Source organism: Phocoena phocoena, chromosome 9, assembly GCF_963924675.1.
Source record: "Phocoena phocoena chromosome 9, mPhoPho1.1, whole genome shotgun sequence".
In the NCBI taxonomy this organism is placed as follows: Eukaryota; Metazoa; Chordata; class Mammalia; order Artiodactyla; family Phocoenidae; genus Phocoena; species Phocoena phocoena.
In genome coordinates this window covers 78225637-78245014 of record NC_089227.1, presented here as the reverse complement: position 1 = coordinate 78245014, position 19378 = coordinate 78225637, and the positions used below count along the sequence as shown (strand labels likewise).

General features: G+C 40.4%; 1 protein-coding gene across 13 annotated transcripts in view; it reads left to right on the top strand.

Moving 5' to 3' along the window:
* The window catches only part of CADPS2 (calcium dependent secretion activator 2), a 492820-nt gene that overhangs the window by 82406 nt on the left and 391036 nt on the right, over positions 1-19378 (top strand). For all 13 annotated transcript variants that reach the window (XM_065883719.1, XM_065883723.1, XM_065883721.1 and 10 more), the window contains exon 2: positions 16150-16263. In XM_065883719.1, coding sequence (XP_065739791.1) covers positions 16150-16263 — 114 coding nt within the window. The remainder of the gene's footprint in view (positions 1-16149; positions 16264-19378) is intronic.

The following is a 19378-nucleotide window of genomic DNA, read 5'->3' as shown; positions in this document are numbered from 1 at the left end:
GCTGGGGAACCCTCGGGGTTCCTGGGGCTAGTGCTGGCTCACTGGAGGGCAGAGTTGGGGTCCAGGTGATCCTGAGGTTGGTACCTGCCCACTAGTGAGCAGAGCCATGTCCTGGGGTCTGGCTGTAGGGCCCAGATGTCCCAGAGCTAGTGTCGGACCACTGGTAGGTGGGGCCGCCCCCTAGTTGTTCTGTAAATGGTTGTAATTTTGGTGTGCCTGTGAGAGGAGGTGAGCTCAGGGTACTTCTACTCTGCCTTCCTTGAAACTCCCTCTACCTGTTGTTTTTTTTCTTGTTTATCACTTGAAAACTAGCTTTGTAAGTGGTAGAATAGACCCTCATTTTGTTTTTCTCTCTTAATCAGAAAATCATTATATATTCTCCTTATTTGACCTCACTTGGTGAACAAATGTGCTAAGCATTTGCCTTTATTTATCAGCAGTCTTCTGTACTTGAATTCAGAATTGGTTTTAGAATCCGAAAGTCTAAAGCAAATATTTATATCATGCTAGTCTAGGTGTTCAGTTCTTTTAATGTTACTCTTGAAGAGGATTTTTATCTGTTTAATCTTCACAGATCCTTGAGTTTGCCAATATATATGATGTCTTAGAGGTAGTGTATAGATTTTTTTGCTGGATAAATTTTGTAAAGTTAAAGAAGGAAATAAATACGAAATAATTTTCATTGTTAAGGGAGCAATGTGACCCTGGCATTTTTTTTTTTTTTTTTGCGGTACGCAGGCCTCTCACTGTTGTGGCCTCTCCTGTTGCGGAGCACAGGCTCCGGACGCGCAGGCTCAGTGGCCATGGCTCACAGGCCCAGCCGCTCCGCGGCATGTGGGATCTTCCCGGACCGGGGCACGAACCCGTATCCCCTGCATCGGCAGGCGGACTCTCAACCACTGCGCCACCAGGGAAGCCCAACCCTGGCATTTTTGTCCCTAACTATGTAGATATAAATGCAGTAATCAGTATGATTTATTTTGAAAATTTTAAAGTTGTTACAGCTAAGATTTCTGTTCTAGGTAGAGGTAGAATTTTGTTATTTCTTAGGGAATTTGTGTTAGATGTAAGGAGATATTAGTCTTGATATTTTGAGTGTGGTTTTCCAGTTCAGGCCTCCTTATTGGACAGATCAGGACAGAACAGCAGTGTGTTTCCCACACAGTAGCCATGCTCTAGGTCCTCTTCCTCCTCAGCAGGCCTTTGGTTTTATTCAGATATATAGTCCCTATTTTTCCACAGGAGTGGCTGGATTCTTGTCTCTGGGTGACTTTTCATTGGTCAGTCATGATATTTCCTTTACTTTCCCTCCCTGGTTCCTTTAGGAATGGATGCATGAATCATTTCTGGCCAGTGACCTGTGGGGGAAGATCTGCTGGAGGCTGTGCTGTTTCTGGGAAAGTTTTCTCCTCCCTCTTTCCATTTTTCAGAATGAAAATATTTTCCTCAGTCCTTGGTTATTGTTGTGAGGGTGCTTTGCGTAGAGTTAATATGGACTTCTTTGGAGACAGTAGATCTGAGAACAAGCCAACATATGGAGGATATAGACGTACTGATAAGGCTTGGGTCCTTGGTGACTTCATCGAGTGACCAAGTTAACTGACTCTGGAACCCTCTTACCTTTGGACTTGTTGAGAAATGTGATAATCAGCCTTTTTATTGTTTAACAGGCTGTTTTGAGTTGGGGCTTCTGCAGCCTTCAGTCAGATGCACCCTCACTAAATTAAAGGAGTAAGGTGGACTGAATGCTTTTCTTTTTAGATTCTACCACTGTGTGTGTCAGAAGGATGGGTCCACAAAGATGGCAATCTGAAAGTTCCTTACCTTCCTTCCTATTCTTCCGTTTTCCCTTTATAGCGAGACATTTCTCATCCATGACATACCTACTTTAGAAAGAAAGTAAAAACTTCCAACACTTCTTTGGAAAGCAAATTTATATCATGTTTTCTTCTTTCAAAAGGAACTATTTCAAACGACTTAACTATCTACTGGAAAAGGCCGTTTGGCTTGGAGCTGGTCAGTGTGTCTGAGCTTTTAGGCCAGCATGTGTCTGTTGCTGAGCCCGTCTGAATTCCTTATAATGAATATAAAATCACTGTTGCTTTCAAATATGTTTTCAGCATACGGAACATTTTCATGCAATACCAGGTGGTTCTGAGGCACAGAGTTCTTCCTGCCTAAGAACAATATCATCTGCATAACAGAACCACTCACACTGCAGCTCAACCAAGAAATCCTTTGCTTTTTCTTCAGGCTTCACCGAGTCTGGCCAGGAACTTATTATTTGGACAACACATAAGCTATCTTGGAATTCTTTTCTAAGACTGTTTGTTCCCTATTCCTCACTCAGTTATATCACTGCTAGTGTCTTTTGTCAATGGCTGTGACAGGATACATTCCCAGAAAAGCAGTATTGAATGGTGATATTGTCTTCCACTCTGGATTTTCTTCACCAGTAGATAAATTCATAATCAACAAACATTGTACTGAGTGGGGAAGGGGGATATAGAGATGACTGGCAATGCTGTTTAAGGGGTCTGTATCCTAGTAAGGAGAAAACCACGTTAAGCAAATGATAGATGAATGTATGAGGTGCAGAAGTGACAGAGAGGATGAGATGACTTAATTTGGGGGGAGCTGAAGGAAGATGATTTCTAGGAGGTTTCATCTGAGTTATGTTCCTAAAGGATGAAAAGATATTCCAGGCAGGAGGAAGTGTTTGCAAAGGCTCAGTAACGTGGATGAGAATGAGATGATGTTTTGGAGGTAAATGGGAAGAAGGGGAGCTTTTACTTGCCTCTTCAGTCCCATCAAATCCCATGGTCAGCTTTCCCAGGCTCTGGTAGCCCCGTGTCTTTACCTGGGTATGGAGATGTGATTTGGGTAGTTCCAGAAGAAACCCCAAGGGTAGCCAGTGGCTAAGAGCATGCTAGTAGGTGTACCTGTCCCTAAATCGCATGAACTGGACCACTTTATTTATTTCTCTGGGTCTTCGCTTCCTCCTATTTGAAACAAAAAACCCACCTTATAGGAAGTTTAAAATAATACTTGTAATGAGGTTAGAAATGTGCTTCTTATGTAGTAAGTTGTCAGTTAGTATAACCTATTGGGTATTAGTATAAGCTACTGGGTATTAAATTACACATTAAGTTTAGTCAGGGGAAATTATATTGTCTCAAAAGGGCAGTTCCCTCATGATGTACCCTGACATAATTCACTAGTGTTATTTGTAGGAAACCATTGACTAGAGTTTGAAAGATGGCTTATGACGACAGACTCTTCTGGCTTTGTAGGACTATAAGGCAGCAAATGCTTGTCCTGAATTATCTCCTATTCCTGTCTTTTTTCCATAGTAAACTTCCAAGACTACTTGGTTGAGGAAGGCTTATTGATTTTTGTCAGACCTTAATTGGGGAAGGAGTGACTTTTGATTGTAGTAAGAAGTTCTCAGAGTAGCTCCTAAGGTTTGTTTCTCTTCGAACCTTCTACCCTGCCCCCCATTCCCAGCCCCCAGTTATCTCTGAATTGCTAGATTGCAAAGGCTGTTATTATTTTTGGTGATTGGTGTATTAGTCAGGGTTCTCTAGAGATAGAAGCCCAATAGGAGATTATATATGTAAACATCATATAGGAATTGGCTCATGCAGTGCAGAGGCCAAAAAGTCCCACAGTCTGCCCTCTGCAAGTTGGAGAAGCCAGGAAAGCTTGTGGGATACTTCAGTCTAAGTTGAAAGGCCCCAAGAAGCAGGAGCTCTGATGTCCCCGGGCCAGAAAAGATTGACCTCCCAGCTCAAGGAAACAGAGAATTTGCCCTTCCTTAACCTTTTTTGTTGTATATTCAGCTGTCAATGAATTATGTGATGTCTGCCCACGTTGGTGAGGGTGGATCTCTTTACTCGGTCCACTGAAGCAAATGCTAATCTCTTCTAGAAACACCATGATAGACACACTCAAAAATAACTTTTTACCAGCTTTCTGGGTGTCCCCTTGTTCAGTCAAGTTGACGCATAAAATTAACCATCACCATTGGTTTTGCTTTTGATGAGGTTATGTTATTAATGGGGACGATTAGAAGTTACTGTCATAGATCTGTTTCACTCTGGCGGGTGAAACAGATGCTAATGAAAAAGCAGGTTTGGGGAGGATAATCACCAACAAGACTTGCCAGTGTTCTCCCTCACCTACCTATCGCCATGTTCTGGAGCATGAGACAGTTCTGTTGAATGACTCCTCAGTACTTAGCTTGATTGTCTTTTGTAAGACTAGGCTGAATGAAGATTCAGTCATGTAAGGAAATGCCAATGGGATGGGGGCACGCAGGGTCAGGTAAAAAATGTGCGCTTGGATTCAGGAGAGACCTAGGTTAGGGTCCTAGTTCTGTGAGCTAACTGATCTTGTATCTTAACCTCTCAGTTTGTTTTCTTATCCATAACATGGGACTTAATAACACCTACTTCACTCTCTGACAGTGAAAAACGCTAGGCAAATACCTAGGTTTTGCATTTTGGCCTTTGTTCCGTTTCTCTTCAATCAGTTATACCACAGACTTCGTCACAAGCTTTATACTGTGGGGCCTGCTGCTGTGAGTGAGGCCACCCCTGTTTTGCATGGTGCAGCGAGGCTTGGTTCACTTGTGTCTTCAAGGGACATTTCACCATCTCGCACATTTCTCTATACCGGTGTTGTTCAATTGAAATATAGCGGGAGCCACACAGGTACTTCAGAGTTTTCTAGTAGCAATATTAAAACATTATTAAAACGATAAAGGTCATGTTAATAATTTATTTTACCCCATGTATCCAAAACACTTTTTCAACATGTAACCACTATTCAAGTGTTAGTGAGATGTTTCGTAATCTTTTTCTTGTGTAGAGTATTTGAATCCAGTATGTGTTTCGACATAGAGCGTGTGTTGAGTTGGGCTGGCCACGTTTCAAGTACTCAATAGCCACGTGTGGTTAGTGGCTCCTCGATGGGACAACCCAGCTCCGGACAGTCTATTGTTGATTGTTCATCTGCATCCATCTTTTTTTTTTAAATTTAATTAATTTATTTTTTAGACAGCAGGTTCTTATTAGTTACCTATTTTATACATATTAGTGTATATGTGTCAATCTCCCAAATCATCCCAACACCCCCCCCCCCACCCCCTAACTTCCCCCCTTGGTGTCCATACATTTGTCCTCTACATTTGTGTTTCTATTTCTGCCTTGCAAACCGGTTCATCTGTACCATTTTTCTAGGTTCCACATATATTTGTTTTTCTCTTTCTGACTTACTTCACTCTGTATGACAGTCTCTAGATCCATCCACGTCTCTACAAATGACCCAATTTCATCCCATTTTATGGCTGAGTAATATTCCATTGTATGTTTGTACCACATCTTCTTTATCCATTTGTCTGTCAGTGAGCATTTAGGTTGCTTCCATGACCTGGATTTTGTAAATAGTGCTGCAGTGAACATTAGGGTGCATGTGTCTTTTTGAATTATGTTTTCCTCTGGGTATATGCCCAGTAGTGGGATTGCTGCATCATATAGTAATTCTAGTTTTAGTTTTTTAAGGAACCTCCATACTGGTCTCCATAGTGGCTGTATCAACTTACATTCCCACCAACAGTGCAAGAGCATCCCCTTCTCTCCACACCCTCTCCAGCATTTGTTGTTTCTAGATTTTCTGATGATGCCCATTCTAACCAGTGTGAGGTGATACCTCATTGTACTTTTGATTTGCATTTCTCTAATAATTAGTGTTGTTGAGCAGCTTTTCATGTGCTTCTTGGCCATCTGTATGTCGTCTTTGGAGAAATGTCTATTTAGGTCTTCTGCCCATTTTTGGATTGGGCTGTTTATTTTTTTAATATTGAGCTGCATGAGCTGTTTATATATTTTGGGATTAATCCTTTGCTAATTCATTTGCAAATATTTTCTCCCATTCTGAGGGTTGTCTTTTCGTCTTGTTTATGGTTTCCTTTGCTGTGCAAAAGCTTTTAAGTTTCCTTAGGTCCCATTTGTTTATTTTTGTTTTTATTTCCATTACTCTAGGAGGTGGATCAAAAAAGATCTTGCTGTGATTTACGTCTGAGTGTTCTTCCTATGTTTTCCTCAGAGTTTTATAGTGTCCGGTCTTAGATTTTGGTCTTTAATCCATTTTGAGTTAATTTTTGTGTATGGTGTTAGGGAGCATTCTAATTTCATTCTTTTACATGTAGCTGTCCAGTTTTCCCAGCACCACTTATTGAAGAGACTGTCTTTTCTCCATTGTATATCCTTGCCTCCTTTGTCATAGATTAGTTGACCATAGGTGTGTGGGTTTATCGCCAGACTTTCTATCCTGTTCCATTGATCTATATTTCTGTTTTTGTGCCAGTACCAGATTGTCTTGATTACTGTAGCTTTGTAGTATAGTCTGAAGAAAGGAAGTCTGATTCCTCCAGCTCCATTTTTTTCCCTCAAGACTGCTTTGGCTATTCGGGGTCTTTTGTGTCTCATTACAAATTTTAAGATTTTTTGTTCTAGTTCTGTAAAAAATGCTGCTGGTAGCTTGATAGGGATTGCATTGAATCTGTAGATTGCTTTGGGTGGTATAGTCATTTTCACAGTATTGATTCTTCCAATCCAAGAACGTGGTATATCTCTCAGCCTGTCTGTGTCCCTAGGTCTGAAGTGGGTCTCTTGTAGACAGCATATATATATGGGTCTTGTTTTTGTATCCATTCAGCAAGCCTGTGTCTTTTGTTGGAGCATTTCACCCATTCACATTTAAGGTAATTATTGATATGTATGTTCCGATGACCATTTTCTTAATTGTTACAGGTTTGTTTTTGTAGGTCTTTTCTTCTCTTGTGTTTCCCACTTAGCGAAGTTCCTTTAGCATTTGTTGCAGAGCTGGTTTGGTGGTGCTGAGTTCTCTTAGCTTTCGCTTGTCTGTAAAGCTTTTGAGTTCTCTGTCGAATCTGAATGAGATATTTGCCAGGTAGAGTAATCTTGGTTGTAAGTTCTTCCCTTTCATCAGTTTAAATTTATCGTTCCACTCCCTTCTGGCTTGTAGAGTTTCTGCTGAGAAATCAGCTTTTAACCTTATGGGAGTTCCCTTGTATGTTATTTGTGTTATTCCCTTGTTGGTTTCAGTAATTTTTCTTTGTGTTTAGCTTTTGTCAGTTTGATTAGTATGTGTCTCAGTGTGTTTCTCCTTGGTTTTATCCTGCCTGGGACTCTCTGCGCTTCCTGGGGTTGGGTGGCTATTTCATTTCCCATGTTAGGGAAGTTTTCGACTGTAATCTATTCACATATTTTCTCTGATCCTTTCTCTCTCTCTTCTCCTTCTGGGACTTCTGTAATGCGAATGTTGTATTTAATGTTGTCCCAGAGGTCTCTTAGGCTGTCTTCATTTCTCTTCTTTCTTTTTTCTTTATTCTGTTCCACAACAGTGAATTCCACCATTCTGTCTTCCAGGTCACTTATCTGTTCTTCTGCCTCAGTTATTCTGCTCTTGATTCCTTCTAGTGTATTTTTCATTTTAGTTATTGTGTTGTTCATCTTGGTTTGTTCTTTAATTCTTCTAGGTCTTTGTTAAACATTTCTTGCATCTTCTCGATCTTTGACTCCTTTCTTTTTTCCAAGCTCCTGGATCATCTTCACTATCATTATTCTGAATTCTTTTTCTGGAAGGTTGACTATCTCCATTTCATTTAGTTGTTTTTCTGGGGTTTTATCTTGTTCCTTCATCTGGTACATAGCCCTCTGCCTTTTCCTTTTGTCTGTGTTTCTGTGAATGTGGTTTTTGTTACACAGGCTGCAGGATTGTAGCTCTTGCTTCTGCTCTCTGTCCTTTGATGGATGAAGCTATCTGAGACGCTTGTGCCTGTATCCATGTTAAGATTCAGCTTTGTCTGGTGCTTCTTTAAGTTGTTGAAATAACATCATGTGTTTCTTTTTAAGACTTTTTTTTTTTCATGTGGACCATTTTTAAAGTCTGTTGAATTAGTTACAGTATTGCTTCTGTGTTTTGTTTTTTTGGCCCAGAGGCATGTGGGATCTTAGCTCCCCAGCCAGGCATCAAACCCTCACCCCCTGCAGTGGAAGGTGAAATCTCAACTATTGGACTGCCAGGGAAGTCCCCACCATGTGTTTCTGACAACAACCCTACTAAATGTGCATTATTACGCTCCTTGTTGTCTCGGTGAACAACTTGAGGTTAATGACCTGTGGAAAACCCTACAAATTGTGGGGGATCCTGGATACAGACAGTAGTCTTAAACCAGAGCCTGTGCTCTTACTCACTCTAATGCCCTGTTAGTCATATATAACCTTATTAAATAATGAAATGAGTAAACATATCCATAATAGACTGTTTTCTCATCCATTGTAGTGGTTTGAGGCACTATTTTAGTATGGGATTAGTGCTGTGAGGTACAATGAAGTTCTTATCCTAAAGTTAGTTTTATTGTAGTGGGAGGAGTTAAATAAGCCAATACATGCAGGAATTACATACCTCTTATTGAAAAAAAAAGCGTGGCTGTGAGGGAAACAGAATAATATGGAGGTTGGAAAGAATATATGCTTTAGATCGGGATACTGGTTGAGATTCTGCCCTTGTCACTTCCTAGATGTGAAGTTAGGTGAGATGCTTAACTTCCTCATTTGTGAAATGAGGATGAACTTTCTAGAAGATTTAGGGAGATTTCATGAGACATGCGTGAAGTGTGCTCAGTACAATGCAGCAAGGAAATTCATAGAATCATGGATTTAACTTCCCTAGTTTCAGTGTTCACCAGCAGCTCCCCTCCCCCAAGCCAGTCCCCTGTAGTGACTTGTAATTTTGCTGAGGCTTGAATTCAACTAGGAGGTCAGTGAGAGTGTGGATAGAAGTCATACTTAGCAGCTGGGCAAGCCTAGCCTGGGACCCATTTGTTCACAGTGCAATGGGATTTTTCTGCTCTGTACTCATCATTTAGTATACCTTTTATTATAAAATATGTTAAAGCAGTATTTGCAAATCTGGGGCTTTCTAAAATTTCCCCTTTTCAATACTGTGGGACAATAGAACTCAGTCTGTCAAACTAACTTTATTTTTAGTCTACCTCAGGCACTTAGAATCTGGTGTTCACTGTTCATTGGGGCAAGTTCACTGGATGAGGAGTTTTTCATTATAAGATAACATATGGAAAGAAGATTTTGTTGTAGAGTAAATTGAGATAAACCTACTAGCCAGGGATGGTAGTGCTGTGGCATTTTCTCCCTGACGGGGTATCTCATTGGGATTTCTATCAGTTAGGATCTGGTTCAGTGACACACGACCAGTGCACCCAAGCCCCGCTCCCCCCGCCCCCAAGAGTGATCTGTACCTATAGATGTTTATCTCTCTCTCACATAAAGCAAGTTGGGAGGTGGCAATCCAGGGTTGTGATGGCTGCCTCACATTTGGGAGAGTCTCAGGCTCTTATTTGTTGCTTCACCATCTTCATGGGCAAGCTTACATTGCCAGCTAGCACATCAAATTCCAGCCAGTGGGAAAAGAGGAAAGAGAAGGAGGCAAAAGGCTTGCTTCAGCTACCGTTCATGGTTTTCTGCAAGTCACGTATACTTTTGCCTACATCTTGTTGGCTTTAACTTAGTCACTTGACCATGTCCACTGTCAAGTGAGGCTGGTATTTGTAGTCTTAGATGGGCATATTCACTGTCCCAAGTGTCTGCAGCTGTAGAAGAGAGTGAGAAGTTATTTGGGTAGGAAATTGTTAATAGCAGCGACTCCCTCAGGGTATTATAACGTGTGAAATGGGCCAGAGGCTCTTTGTTGTTCTGTTCGGACATGCCCTTTGGGGAGGTCTGTTTCAGAAAGGCTCTGATGATTTTGCCTCAGTGGTTTTATGCAGATCTTTCTGGTAGAGTGTCCATAGGAAGGGAAAAAGAAAACAATACCTATCCTATAGTCTTTTCCTGCTAATGTCTTTTGTTATATCTCATTAACGGGTGTTAAAGCTATGCCTTTGTGCATTTCGGAGACCATCTGTGCCTGGAGTAAATCCTTTTACCTCCTTGAGAAGTGCTTGTCTTTCTACTTTCTTTAAGGTTTGTGCGTACACCGACACCCACCCTCCCAGATGAGGTACCTACCCGCTGGTCACCTGCCACTGGGCTATAGAGTCTGACCTTGGCCTCCTTCACTTACAAGGAGGTCATGCAGCCCCACCATGAGTGTTCAGACTCATGACAGGGCTGCAGGGCCAGGTAGGCTCTGCACAGCAGTGGTTGCCAGGTTCCTGAGTAGCATAATGGGTGGTCTCCTGCTGCAGTCAAGATCCAGGCATAAGGCTTCAGCTGATCATGACTTAGAATGGAAAGGCTAGGATATAATTTGAACAGGGACAAAAAAAAAAACACCCCAAAACAAAAAACACTCTAGGTTGCATAAGACATCTCTGAACTCAAGAAATTAAGTATTTTTTCTGAGGCCACTATTATTATGGATAAATTATCACTGCCAGCCAAGATTTATGAAACTTAGCTTTTACTGTCAGTAACTGAAGTGTTCTTTTTATAAGGTAAATCTCTTGGTTGTATTTAGATGTTTGCAAGGATATTTATGTTCCAGTTAAGTTTTTGCAATTTGGTTTCATATAAAAAGCTCTTCTTAAAATTCCCATTCGATAATTTCTGGTGGTCAGTTTTTTTACTTCTGAAAAATATTTTATTCATTCATTAGTAAATATACTGGGGTGAAGACAGTATATGGGCAAAACTAATATATAGGCTGACTAGTAAAACCAGCTGCCCTCGAAAATGTTAATTGGGTGTGTCAGACAGGAGGTATGCATATGACAGGTTTCCCTCTTGCTTAATCCTGAATTGATGATTATTTTTATAATGATCTGGATGATGAAGAATATGGGTAGCACATTATTATGTTAGTGGTATAACAAAACTTGGAGGGTTCTTTGGTCACAGGGTGAAGGAATCAGAATTCTAAAGAAAAAACTGAATCAACTGGAACAATGGACCAAATAAATCTAGCCAGGATGGAAACATGGCTCAATGAAGCACATGTAAGAATGTTTTAGAATTTTTGTTGATCATAAGCACGATGTGAGTCAGTTGATGTGACTGCCAAGAAGAGTTAATTTGTTTTTCGTTTGAATTAATAGGCATAGAGTACTTAGAATGTGAGAAGTGGCCCTCCCACTTGTCTCTGTGTTGGCCACGTGATCCTAGGAGAATCATCATCAGTCCGTTGAGTATATTTTGGAAGGGACATGGCTGTTGGAATGAGTTTCATGATGTTATAGCTTTCAAAGTACTTTCTTATATTTAGTTTTATGTAAATAAGTTTTATTTAACTATGTAATGCTTTTTTATGGGCAAATTGGAGAGTACTCTTAGGATGCTGGGGGAACTGGTAAAGTTTATTCTAGAAAAGAGAAGACTCAAATAATCTAGTACTTGTCTCCAACTTCCTGAATTGCTATGTTGGAGAAGCAAAGTAATGCTTAGTTTGTTTGGTCTTAGGTAGTATAGAACTAGGATTTATGCAAGGCATAAGGAAGCAGGTTTCAATCCTTCATAGTTGTCTAAAATTAAAGTAGGCTTCATTGCAAGGTATAAAGGTAGGGTGTATATGTCTGTGTGTATTTTAGTTTCAATAGGCTCAAATGGAGACGGAGAGATCACTTGGTATGGATTTTGTAAAGATTAATGCATTGATTAGAATGTTGAGTAGCACGATTATTATGGTTCTTTTCTGACTCTTTCTGTTTCTTCGAAATCCTCAACCTTGAAATGTTAAAAAAAAAAAAAAAAAAAAAGGGGTGGGTGGATATACAGTCAAGTTCAAATCTTATACCTGAGAGGAGAAATTTTTAAAAGTCAATTGGTTTGTTCAGTCTTTCTGCAGGATGATCAGATTTAAGCTATCTGCAATGAGTCATAATTGTTCTGAGTTTAAAAATGTGTAAAGTGGCTCTTAAAGCTTAATTTCTTTTTTCTTTTTTTTTTTTTTTTTTTTGCGGTACGCGGGCCTCTCACTGTTGTGGCCTCCCCCGCTGCGGAGCACAGGCTCCGGACGCGCAGGCTCAGCGGCCATGGCTCATGGACCCAGCCGCTCCGCTGCATGTGGGATCTTCCCGGACTGGGGCACGAACCTGTATCCCCTGCATCAGCAGGTGGACTCTCAACCACTGCGCCACCAGGGAAGCCCTAAAGCTTAATTTAAATGTAAATTAAAATTTGAGCATGTAAGAAGGGTCCTGTGATTTAAAACTTAAAATGAATAAAGTGATATAGGTTGAAAGATCTTTTTCATCCTTATTTTCCATCTGTCCAGTGTCCAAGGCCATCCTTCTTCCATCGTTTGTCTGTATATGGAAGCAAATACATGTTCTGATTTTTGTCCCTTTTCTATGGAAGTGGTGGCTTATTTTAAATACTGTTCTATACTGTTTCCTTCCCCAGGATATTTTGAGGATATTTTCACATCAGTACATAAGAGAACTTTGTCATACTTTTTTATAAAGCTAATAGTATTACCACTGTTTGGATGTAGTATTATTTACTCCTTTATTTATGAAAAGTTAGGTGGTCGGCACTTTTTTGTTTTGTTTTTTGCTAATGTGGGGCTTGAGGGGTGGGAAGTGCTACTGTGCAGAGCTGAAATTGATTAGAGTTAACTGCAGTTTCCAGTCAAGCCTCGCCTTTCATGTTGCAAGCCTTTAAGTATACTCCAGAGTTCCAGACTATTTACATCAGATACATACTGCGGATGCAGCTGTTGTCTAGGGTGGGAGACAGATTTCTTTTTTTCTCTTTTTTAAAATTTTATTTATTTATTTATTTATTTTTGGCTGTGTTGGGTCTTCGTTTCTGTGCGAGGGCTTCCTCTAGTTGCGGCAAGCGGGGGCCACTCTTCATTGCGGTGAGCGGGCCTCTCACTGTCGAGGCCGCTCTTGTTGTGGAGCACAGGCTCCAGACGCGCAGGCTCAGTAATTGTGGCCCACGGGCCCAGTTGCTCTGCGGCATGTGGGATCCTCCCAGACCAGGGCTCGAACCTGTGTCCCCTGCATTGGCAGGCAGACTCTCAACCACTGCGCCACCAGGGAAGCCCCTGGGAGACAGATTGCTGGTGCTTCCTGCTCCACCATCTTCCCAGGAGCCTTCTGCTCTCAGGTAGACTTCATTTGGAAAAGAAAAATGTAAAGTAAGTTAGGCATGTTTTCATAGCTTGAGTCATTTCTCTGAGTACATCCATGTTGCCTGTCTTTCTGTTGGCTTATAGGTTAGACTCTTGTCAATTTCTAGGATCTGTAGGTTTGAAAACTAGCTCTTTAGGGTATGAGTTGCAAGTTTTGTTTTTTTTTTTTTCCTGGTAAGTCTTTTTTTCCAATGATTTTATTTATGGTATGTTTTGCCATGCTAAATTTATTTATTTATTTATTTAAAAAAGGATATATTTGACATAACATTGTATAAGTTTAAGGAGTATAATGTGATGATTTGATACACATATTGCAAAATGATTACTACAATACTAAATTTATTTTTAATGTTTAGGCAGCTAAATTTATGACCTGTGGATGTTGAGTCATGCTTAAAAAGATCTTTCTCATGCCTGTGTTTAAAGGAATTCTCCCATTTCTTCTAATACCTTTACGGTTTGGTCTTTTTTTACATTAGAAGTTTTCATTCATTTGGGTTGTAACCATGTGTTATGGTCCAACTTAATATTTTTCTCCATGGCTACCCAGTTATTCTAACATCATTGATTGAAGAAACCATCTTTTACTACTAATTTGAGGTGGAATAAAGGTATTTTATAGTACAGTTCTGGTCGTATTTGGATCTATTACATTGGTCTCTATCTGTTGATGTATAGCATAGTTTATTTTGATAATGCCAATAGCTTTTAGGAAGTTCTTTCTGACTGCTTTCCCACTGCTAGATTTTAAATTGCCTTTTTTCCTTCCTATCTCTTTTATGTAGAATTGTAGACCTTTTCTCTGTACTAATAGAGTATCCATTTATTGACTGTTTGTATATCGTTATGATATGGCTGTCATTTTATGTCTTAAATGTAACTGCAGTAATTTTTTTTCATAAAAAAGTTGAAGCCTTATACTTAGCCAGGTGCCTCTGGCATGTTTTGTGAACTATACCACCATTGTTAGAGTTTCCAAGAAGATGGTTTGTGCACATCTCCTTCTCTTGATTCATATGCTTGAATTTTCTACACCATAATCACCAAACCATAACTCACTGCCACAGTGGCTGAACTTAAACACTGGCAAACTAGAAATTGAAAAGGTTTAGTTCTTAAAGAACCAGATGCCTCTGAAAGAAGAAAATTGAAGCAAGATATCCCTAGGTTGTAGTTTTTGAACAATATTTACTTTATTTATCGAATGAGGGAGTTGGGACAAATGATCATTAAGGTCCCCTCCAGGTCATTGTCATTCCCCCGTGTACATTTCCATTTCCATTATTTTACCTGGACAGTTGGTTTGCAAGTTGAAGCCCTTCTTGGCGGTTCCCGGGGCTTGGCAACTAGAGTGCTCTCAGCCATTTCATTCTCAGCAGTTGCTGTCCTACTTTCATCTGGTCCCTTTTGTGAACCACGTTTAGAGCTAAAGGCATGGGCTTAATTTGCCTTGCTAGTACACATATACAAAAGGTTCCTGCTTTCATTCTGTTCATATTATAGAAATGGAGAGTGTAATACAGTGGTGACATTCCTGCTTTTCAGCTTGGTTTAGCTTTCCCTAAAATGAAGAAGGTAGCCTTACTAAAGAAACGGAATGGTCTCCTCTCTCCACTGCTCGGGGCAAGGGGTTTTTTTTTTTACACTGTGGCACAATAGGACACTTCTTTATCGGTCTGTTACTACCAGCAGCAGTTTCTTTACAGACTGTCTTGTTTATTAGACTTCTAAATAAAACCCGTGCTTTGAAAGAGCTTGTCTCATATTTGAATGGCATTTTAGTAAGCCTTTTGAACAGTTTTAAACTTACTTCACATCGGCCTTCTTTTGGAAGCCAAATCATACCAGTTTGTTTAGTCTTTCTAATCCTTTAATCATTTTATCCTCAGCATGTTTCCAAATGCTTCACATCTCTCTGTAGAATCCAGAACTGGGCTGAGTTCTTTAACCGTCTGATGAGGATGACTGAAATGGAAAGATCACTCCTTCTGTTCCTTATATATCTCAGGATTTGTTGTTTTATCTGCAAGACTATGCTCTGTCTCCAGTTAAGCATAAAAAAAAAAATGCTTCTGCTTGACCTAACGCACCCTGCCTTCGTGGGTGCTGGCTTCGTGGGGATGAGCCTGTGCAGCCACATGGGGCTCCTGCTTAGAAGGGTCCCATGCTTGGTTTAATGCTCTTTTGCTGCTGTATTGACCTTAATTTTTTCAACAAGGAGCTTCTCTTTCTCGTTTTGTAGTGAGCCCTACAAATGAAGTAGCTGCCTCTTCTTGTAGTTGATAACTAGAGGACATGGTTAGTAAGTCATGGTTCGTGTCTAACCCACCCTCCGTAACTGTGATGGGTAGACCCAGGGTGAACAAATCTGGTTGTGAACTTCCACTCCACTCCCTGTGTCACGGCCTTCCCCTAGCCTGCCTACAGATGTACTCACTGCCCGCCCCCCCCACCCCCCATCGCCTCTCTGTTCGCCTCCTTATCATTCCTTTATCTCAGCTCAGGCACTGAGGTGTGTTTACTCATGGAATCCAGGCTTTTGGCATACAACAGATGTCTTTTCCAGAGGATTCTTTCTCTGGGTCCCTCTGTCTTTCCTGTCACCTTCTGTCCAAAGCTGATGGTCGGCCGTTCACCTCCAAGAGCATTTGTCCCTTCTGCTCTCTCTATTCAGGGCAGCTGCCAGTTAGTTTCTCATTCGAATTTTAGATTTTTTTTTCTTCTCTCTACAGAGGGATTAGAGTGTAGTAATCACGGGAATTCTGTTTGGGGCAGAAATTTGGATTCCATCGCAATATCTGGTATCGCAGAGTATGTGGGGCAGTGACTTACATTTTTAAAATGACCCATAAGTTAATTCTAGGTATCAAATCTTAGACACAAGTAGCAAATGTAACTTTTAAAAGTCATTATGTTTCATGGATTGGCTGGTTTTTGATCTGATTCCCTCTTTTTTTCTTGCAGCTTAACAAGCAGCAATTACAGTTACTGAAAGAACGGTTCCAGGCCTTCCTCAATGGGGAAACCCAGATTGTAGCCGATGAAGCGTTTTGCAATGCGGTTCGGAGTTACTATGAGGTAAGATTGAAGAGTCTGATGCCTTTTAAAAGACATTTTTAATGGCTTTCCCATTTTAAGAAGCTCACTGGTGTGATAGGATGGCTGTGAGTTTGCCACCTTCCTTGAAAGCATTGTCAGTTCTAGTTTGCAATTTAAAAACGGATTCCACAGCCTGGCTTTGAGAGATAAACAGAATTGGAAGTTATTCACATCCTTTGAGGGAGAAGTAAGCTGTTTAGAAAAATCTCCTGGCAGTGATTGATATAGCTGAGTGTAGCTATCTCTGGGTCCACATGTCTAATTTATCCTTTTTAATCAGGATTTCAATAGTAAATTGCTATCTTGTGCCATTCTGTTCACTAAACTTTATAATATTTAAGGCCAGGAACTCATTTCATGAGGATAAATTGAATTCTTTTCTTCCCGGGGAGATACTACTACAATACCACCTTTCTCTCTCTTCTGATTTTAGTTTGTGAGTCATCAGGAATTCTCTGTGGACTTCCTATGGGCACCAGTTTTCACACAGTGTCATTAACCGTTTCAGTGAGTGGCCAGTAGATGTTAAGAGCGTTCCCTTTTTTCCTGAGGACTTTTAGAGTCATTTGGTGCGTGGATTCCTTCCACTGTGAAGATAGTCTACATCTCCCAGCTGAAGAACAACATACAAGGGTGTATTAGACTAGTACAAATTAAAAATGTAGCGATGCAGTGTGTCTGAAGTTTTCTGAGGCAGGGAAATATCTTTGCAAGAGTAACAAAGTAACTGGATATACAGATACTTGGTTGGATTAGTAATTAATTGATGGTGTGTATGTATCAGAAGTGGCTTAATGCAACCCGAGGGAGGTGTATGTTATCCCGAGCCTAGGCCTGTCAAACAAGATAAAAGTATAGAAGTCTTACTCACCAGATGTGTGTGTGTGGCAAGAGTCTAGTGGCAATAGTGGATGCTGTCTAACTGAACCTTAACTCAGAATATCTTTTTTTTTTTTAATTTATTTATTTATTTTTGGCTGTGTTGGGTCTTTGTTGCTGTGTGAGGGCTTTCTCTAGTTGCGGCAAGCGGGGGCTACTCTTCGTTGCGGTGCATGGGCTTCTCATTGCAGTGGCTTCACTTGTTGTGGAGCATGGGCTCTAGGCACGCGGGCTTCAGTAGTTGTGGCTCGTGGGCTTAGTTGCTCTGCAGCATGTGGGATCTTCCCAGAGCAGGGCTCGAACCTGTGTCCCCTGCATTGGCAGGCTGATTCTTAACCACTGCGCCACCAGGGAAGCCCGACTCAGAATATCTTAACAAGTATAGGGTATCCAAAGCTTGAGTCTTTGAGTCAAAGTCTTGCAAGATGAAATCTTGCCTTGAATCTTAATAGATGAAATATAAGGGCCTATACTTGCATCATGTAGTAAAAGAAAAGCCAAGCGTTTGTGTTCAGGAGGAAAGAAATGGGTTAAGTAATTTGTGTAAAAAGATATAATTAAGCAAACTCATTTTTGGTTCAGTACTGTGGTATTGTACATGTTAACATTAGGAAAAGAAACCGGGTGAGGGGGGCATGGGGGCTCTTTGTACTACACGTGCCACTTTTGTGTAAACCTAAAATTACTCCAAAATAAATATATTCCGAAGTAAGTGTTTTTCGTAAGGGTAATACAAAGAAGTAAGCATAATATGTTGTCAGTTTCGTAAAAGGCACACTTAAGCTGTGTTAATGAGAATATTTTTCCTGTAATAAAGGAGTATCACCATTTGGTTTCTAAACGAGGATGGTGTGCTTTTCTGGGTACAAACTACAAATGAAAAGATGTGGATAAGTTTAGTGATAACAGGTTTGAAACATATCATAATATAGATCACTTGAAGGGCCTAAAGACAGATTAGGCTTGTGTTGTGTGTGGCCCCAAGGGTAAAACTAGAATTAACATGGAAACTGAAGTGGGGGAGATTTCAACCTAATACTATTGGAGTTTGGTTGTACCGCCCAGATACAGAGTGGACTGGAGAGTGCAGCATCACTGGCGGCCAGATTCCCGCTCACTTCACAATCACTTGGGAAGCATTTTGCACAGAGGGGTCCCAGAGCTCTGCCCTGGGCTTACTGAATCAGAATTTCAGAATCTATATTTTTAAAAGCTTTCCAGGTGATTCGCTTACAACTGGTGGGTTGCCGACCAATGGAATTAGATGATCGCTGGCTGGGATTGTTACAGAAAGAGATGTAAGTACTGAAGAGTGTTCAAAATGGCAGCTGGGAAACGACTGCGGCCTATTAGAAAGTCAGGAAATGTGGCTTCACGTTGAACTCAGATGCTTACCAAACACATAACAGACAAGTCATTGAACCTCTGTGAGCACCAGTGTTTCTATTTCTATTATCTAATTGGTGGGTAGTAATGTTTAAGTATTGGGCTAGGTGATCCAGGGTTTTCTATTCTTTGGGTAGTATTTCCAACAACTGTTGGCTTGTGAGACTGTAGCTAACTTGTCTTTGTGAAGTTCTCAAAGGGGTTAAGATTTATATTAATGTCTATGGAGTCTATATTCCTGATTTACATTTGGGGAGTTACCGTTTCCTAGGTGGCACACATTCAGTACTCAAACTCTTGATAAGTAAATTTTGTTGGAAAAATAAGGTAAAAAAATTGCTTCTCAATTTTTCCTACAAAAGTCTTTACCCTCTTTTTTAAGGATTATATTTTAGTATACTTTGCTATGACTAACAATGCTGGTAGTCTCAAGTGAAGTAAGTCAGAAAGAGAAAGACAAATACCATATGATAATCACTTATATGTGGAATCTAAACTATGACATAAACGAACATATCTACGAAACAAAGACAGACATAGAGAACAGACTTGTCATTGCTAAAGGGCAGGTGGTTGGAGGGAAGGACTGGGAGTTTGGGATTAGCAGCTGCAAACCATTATATATAGAATGGATAAACAACAAGGTCCTACTGTATAGCACAGAGAGCTATATATTCAATATCCTGTGATAGACCATAATGGGAAAGAATATGAAAAGGATGTATGTATAACTGAGTCACTTTACAGCAGAAATTAAACAAAACATTGTAAATCAACTATACTTCAATAAAATTTAAAAACCTGCTGGTAGCCTCTACTATAATTACCT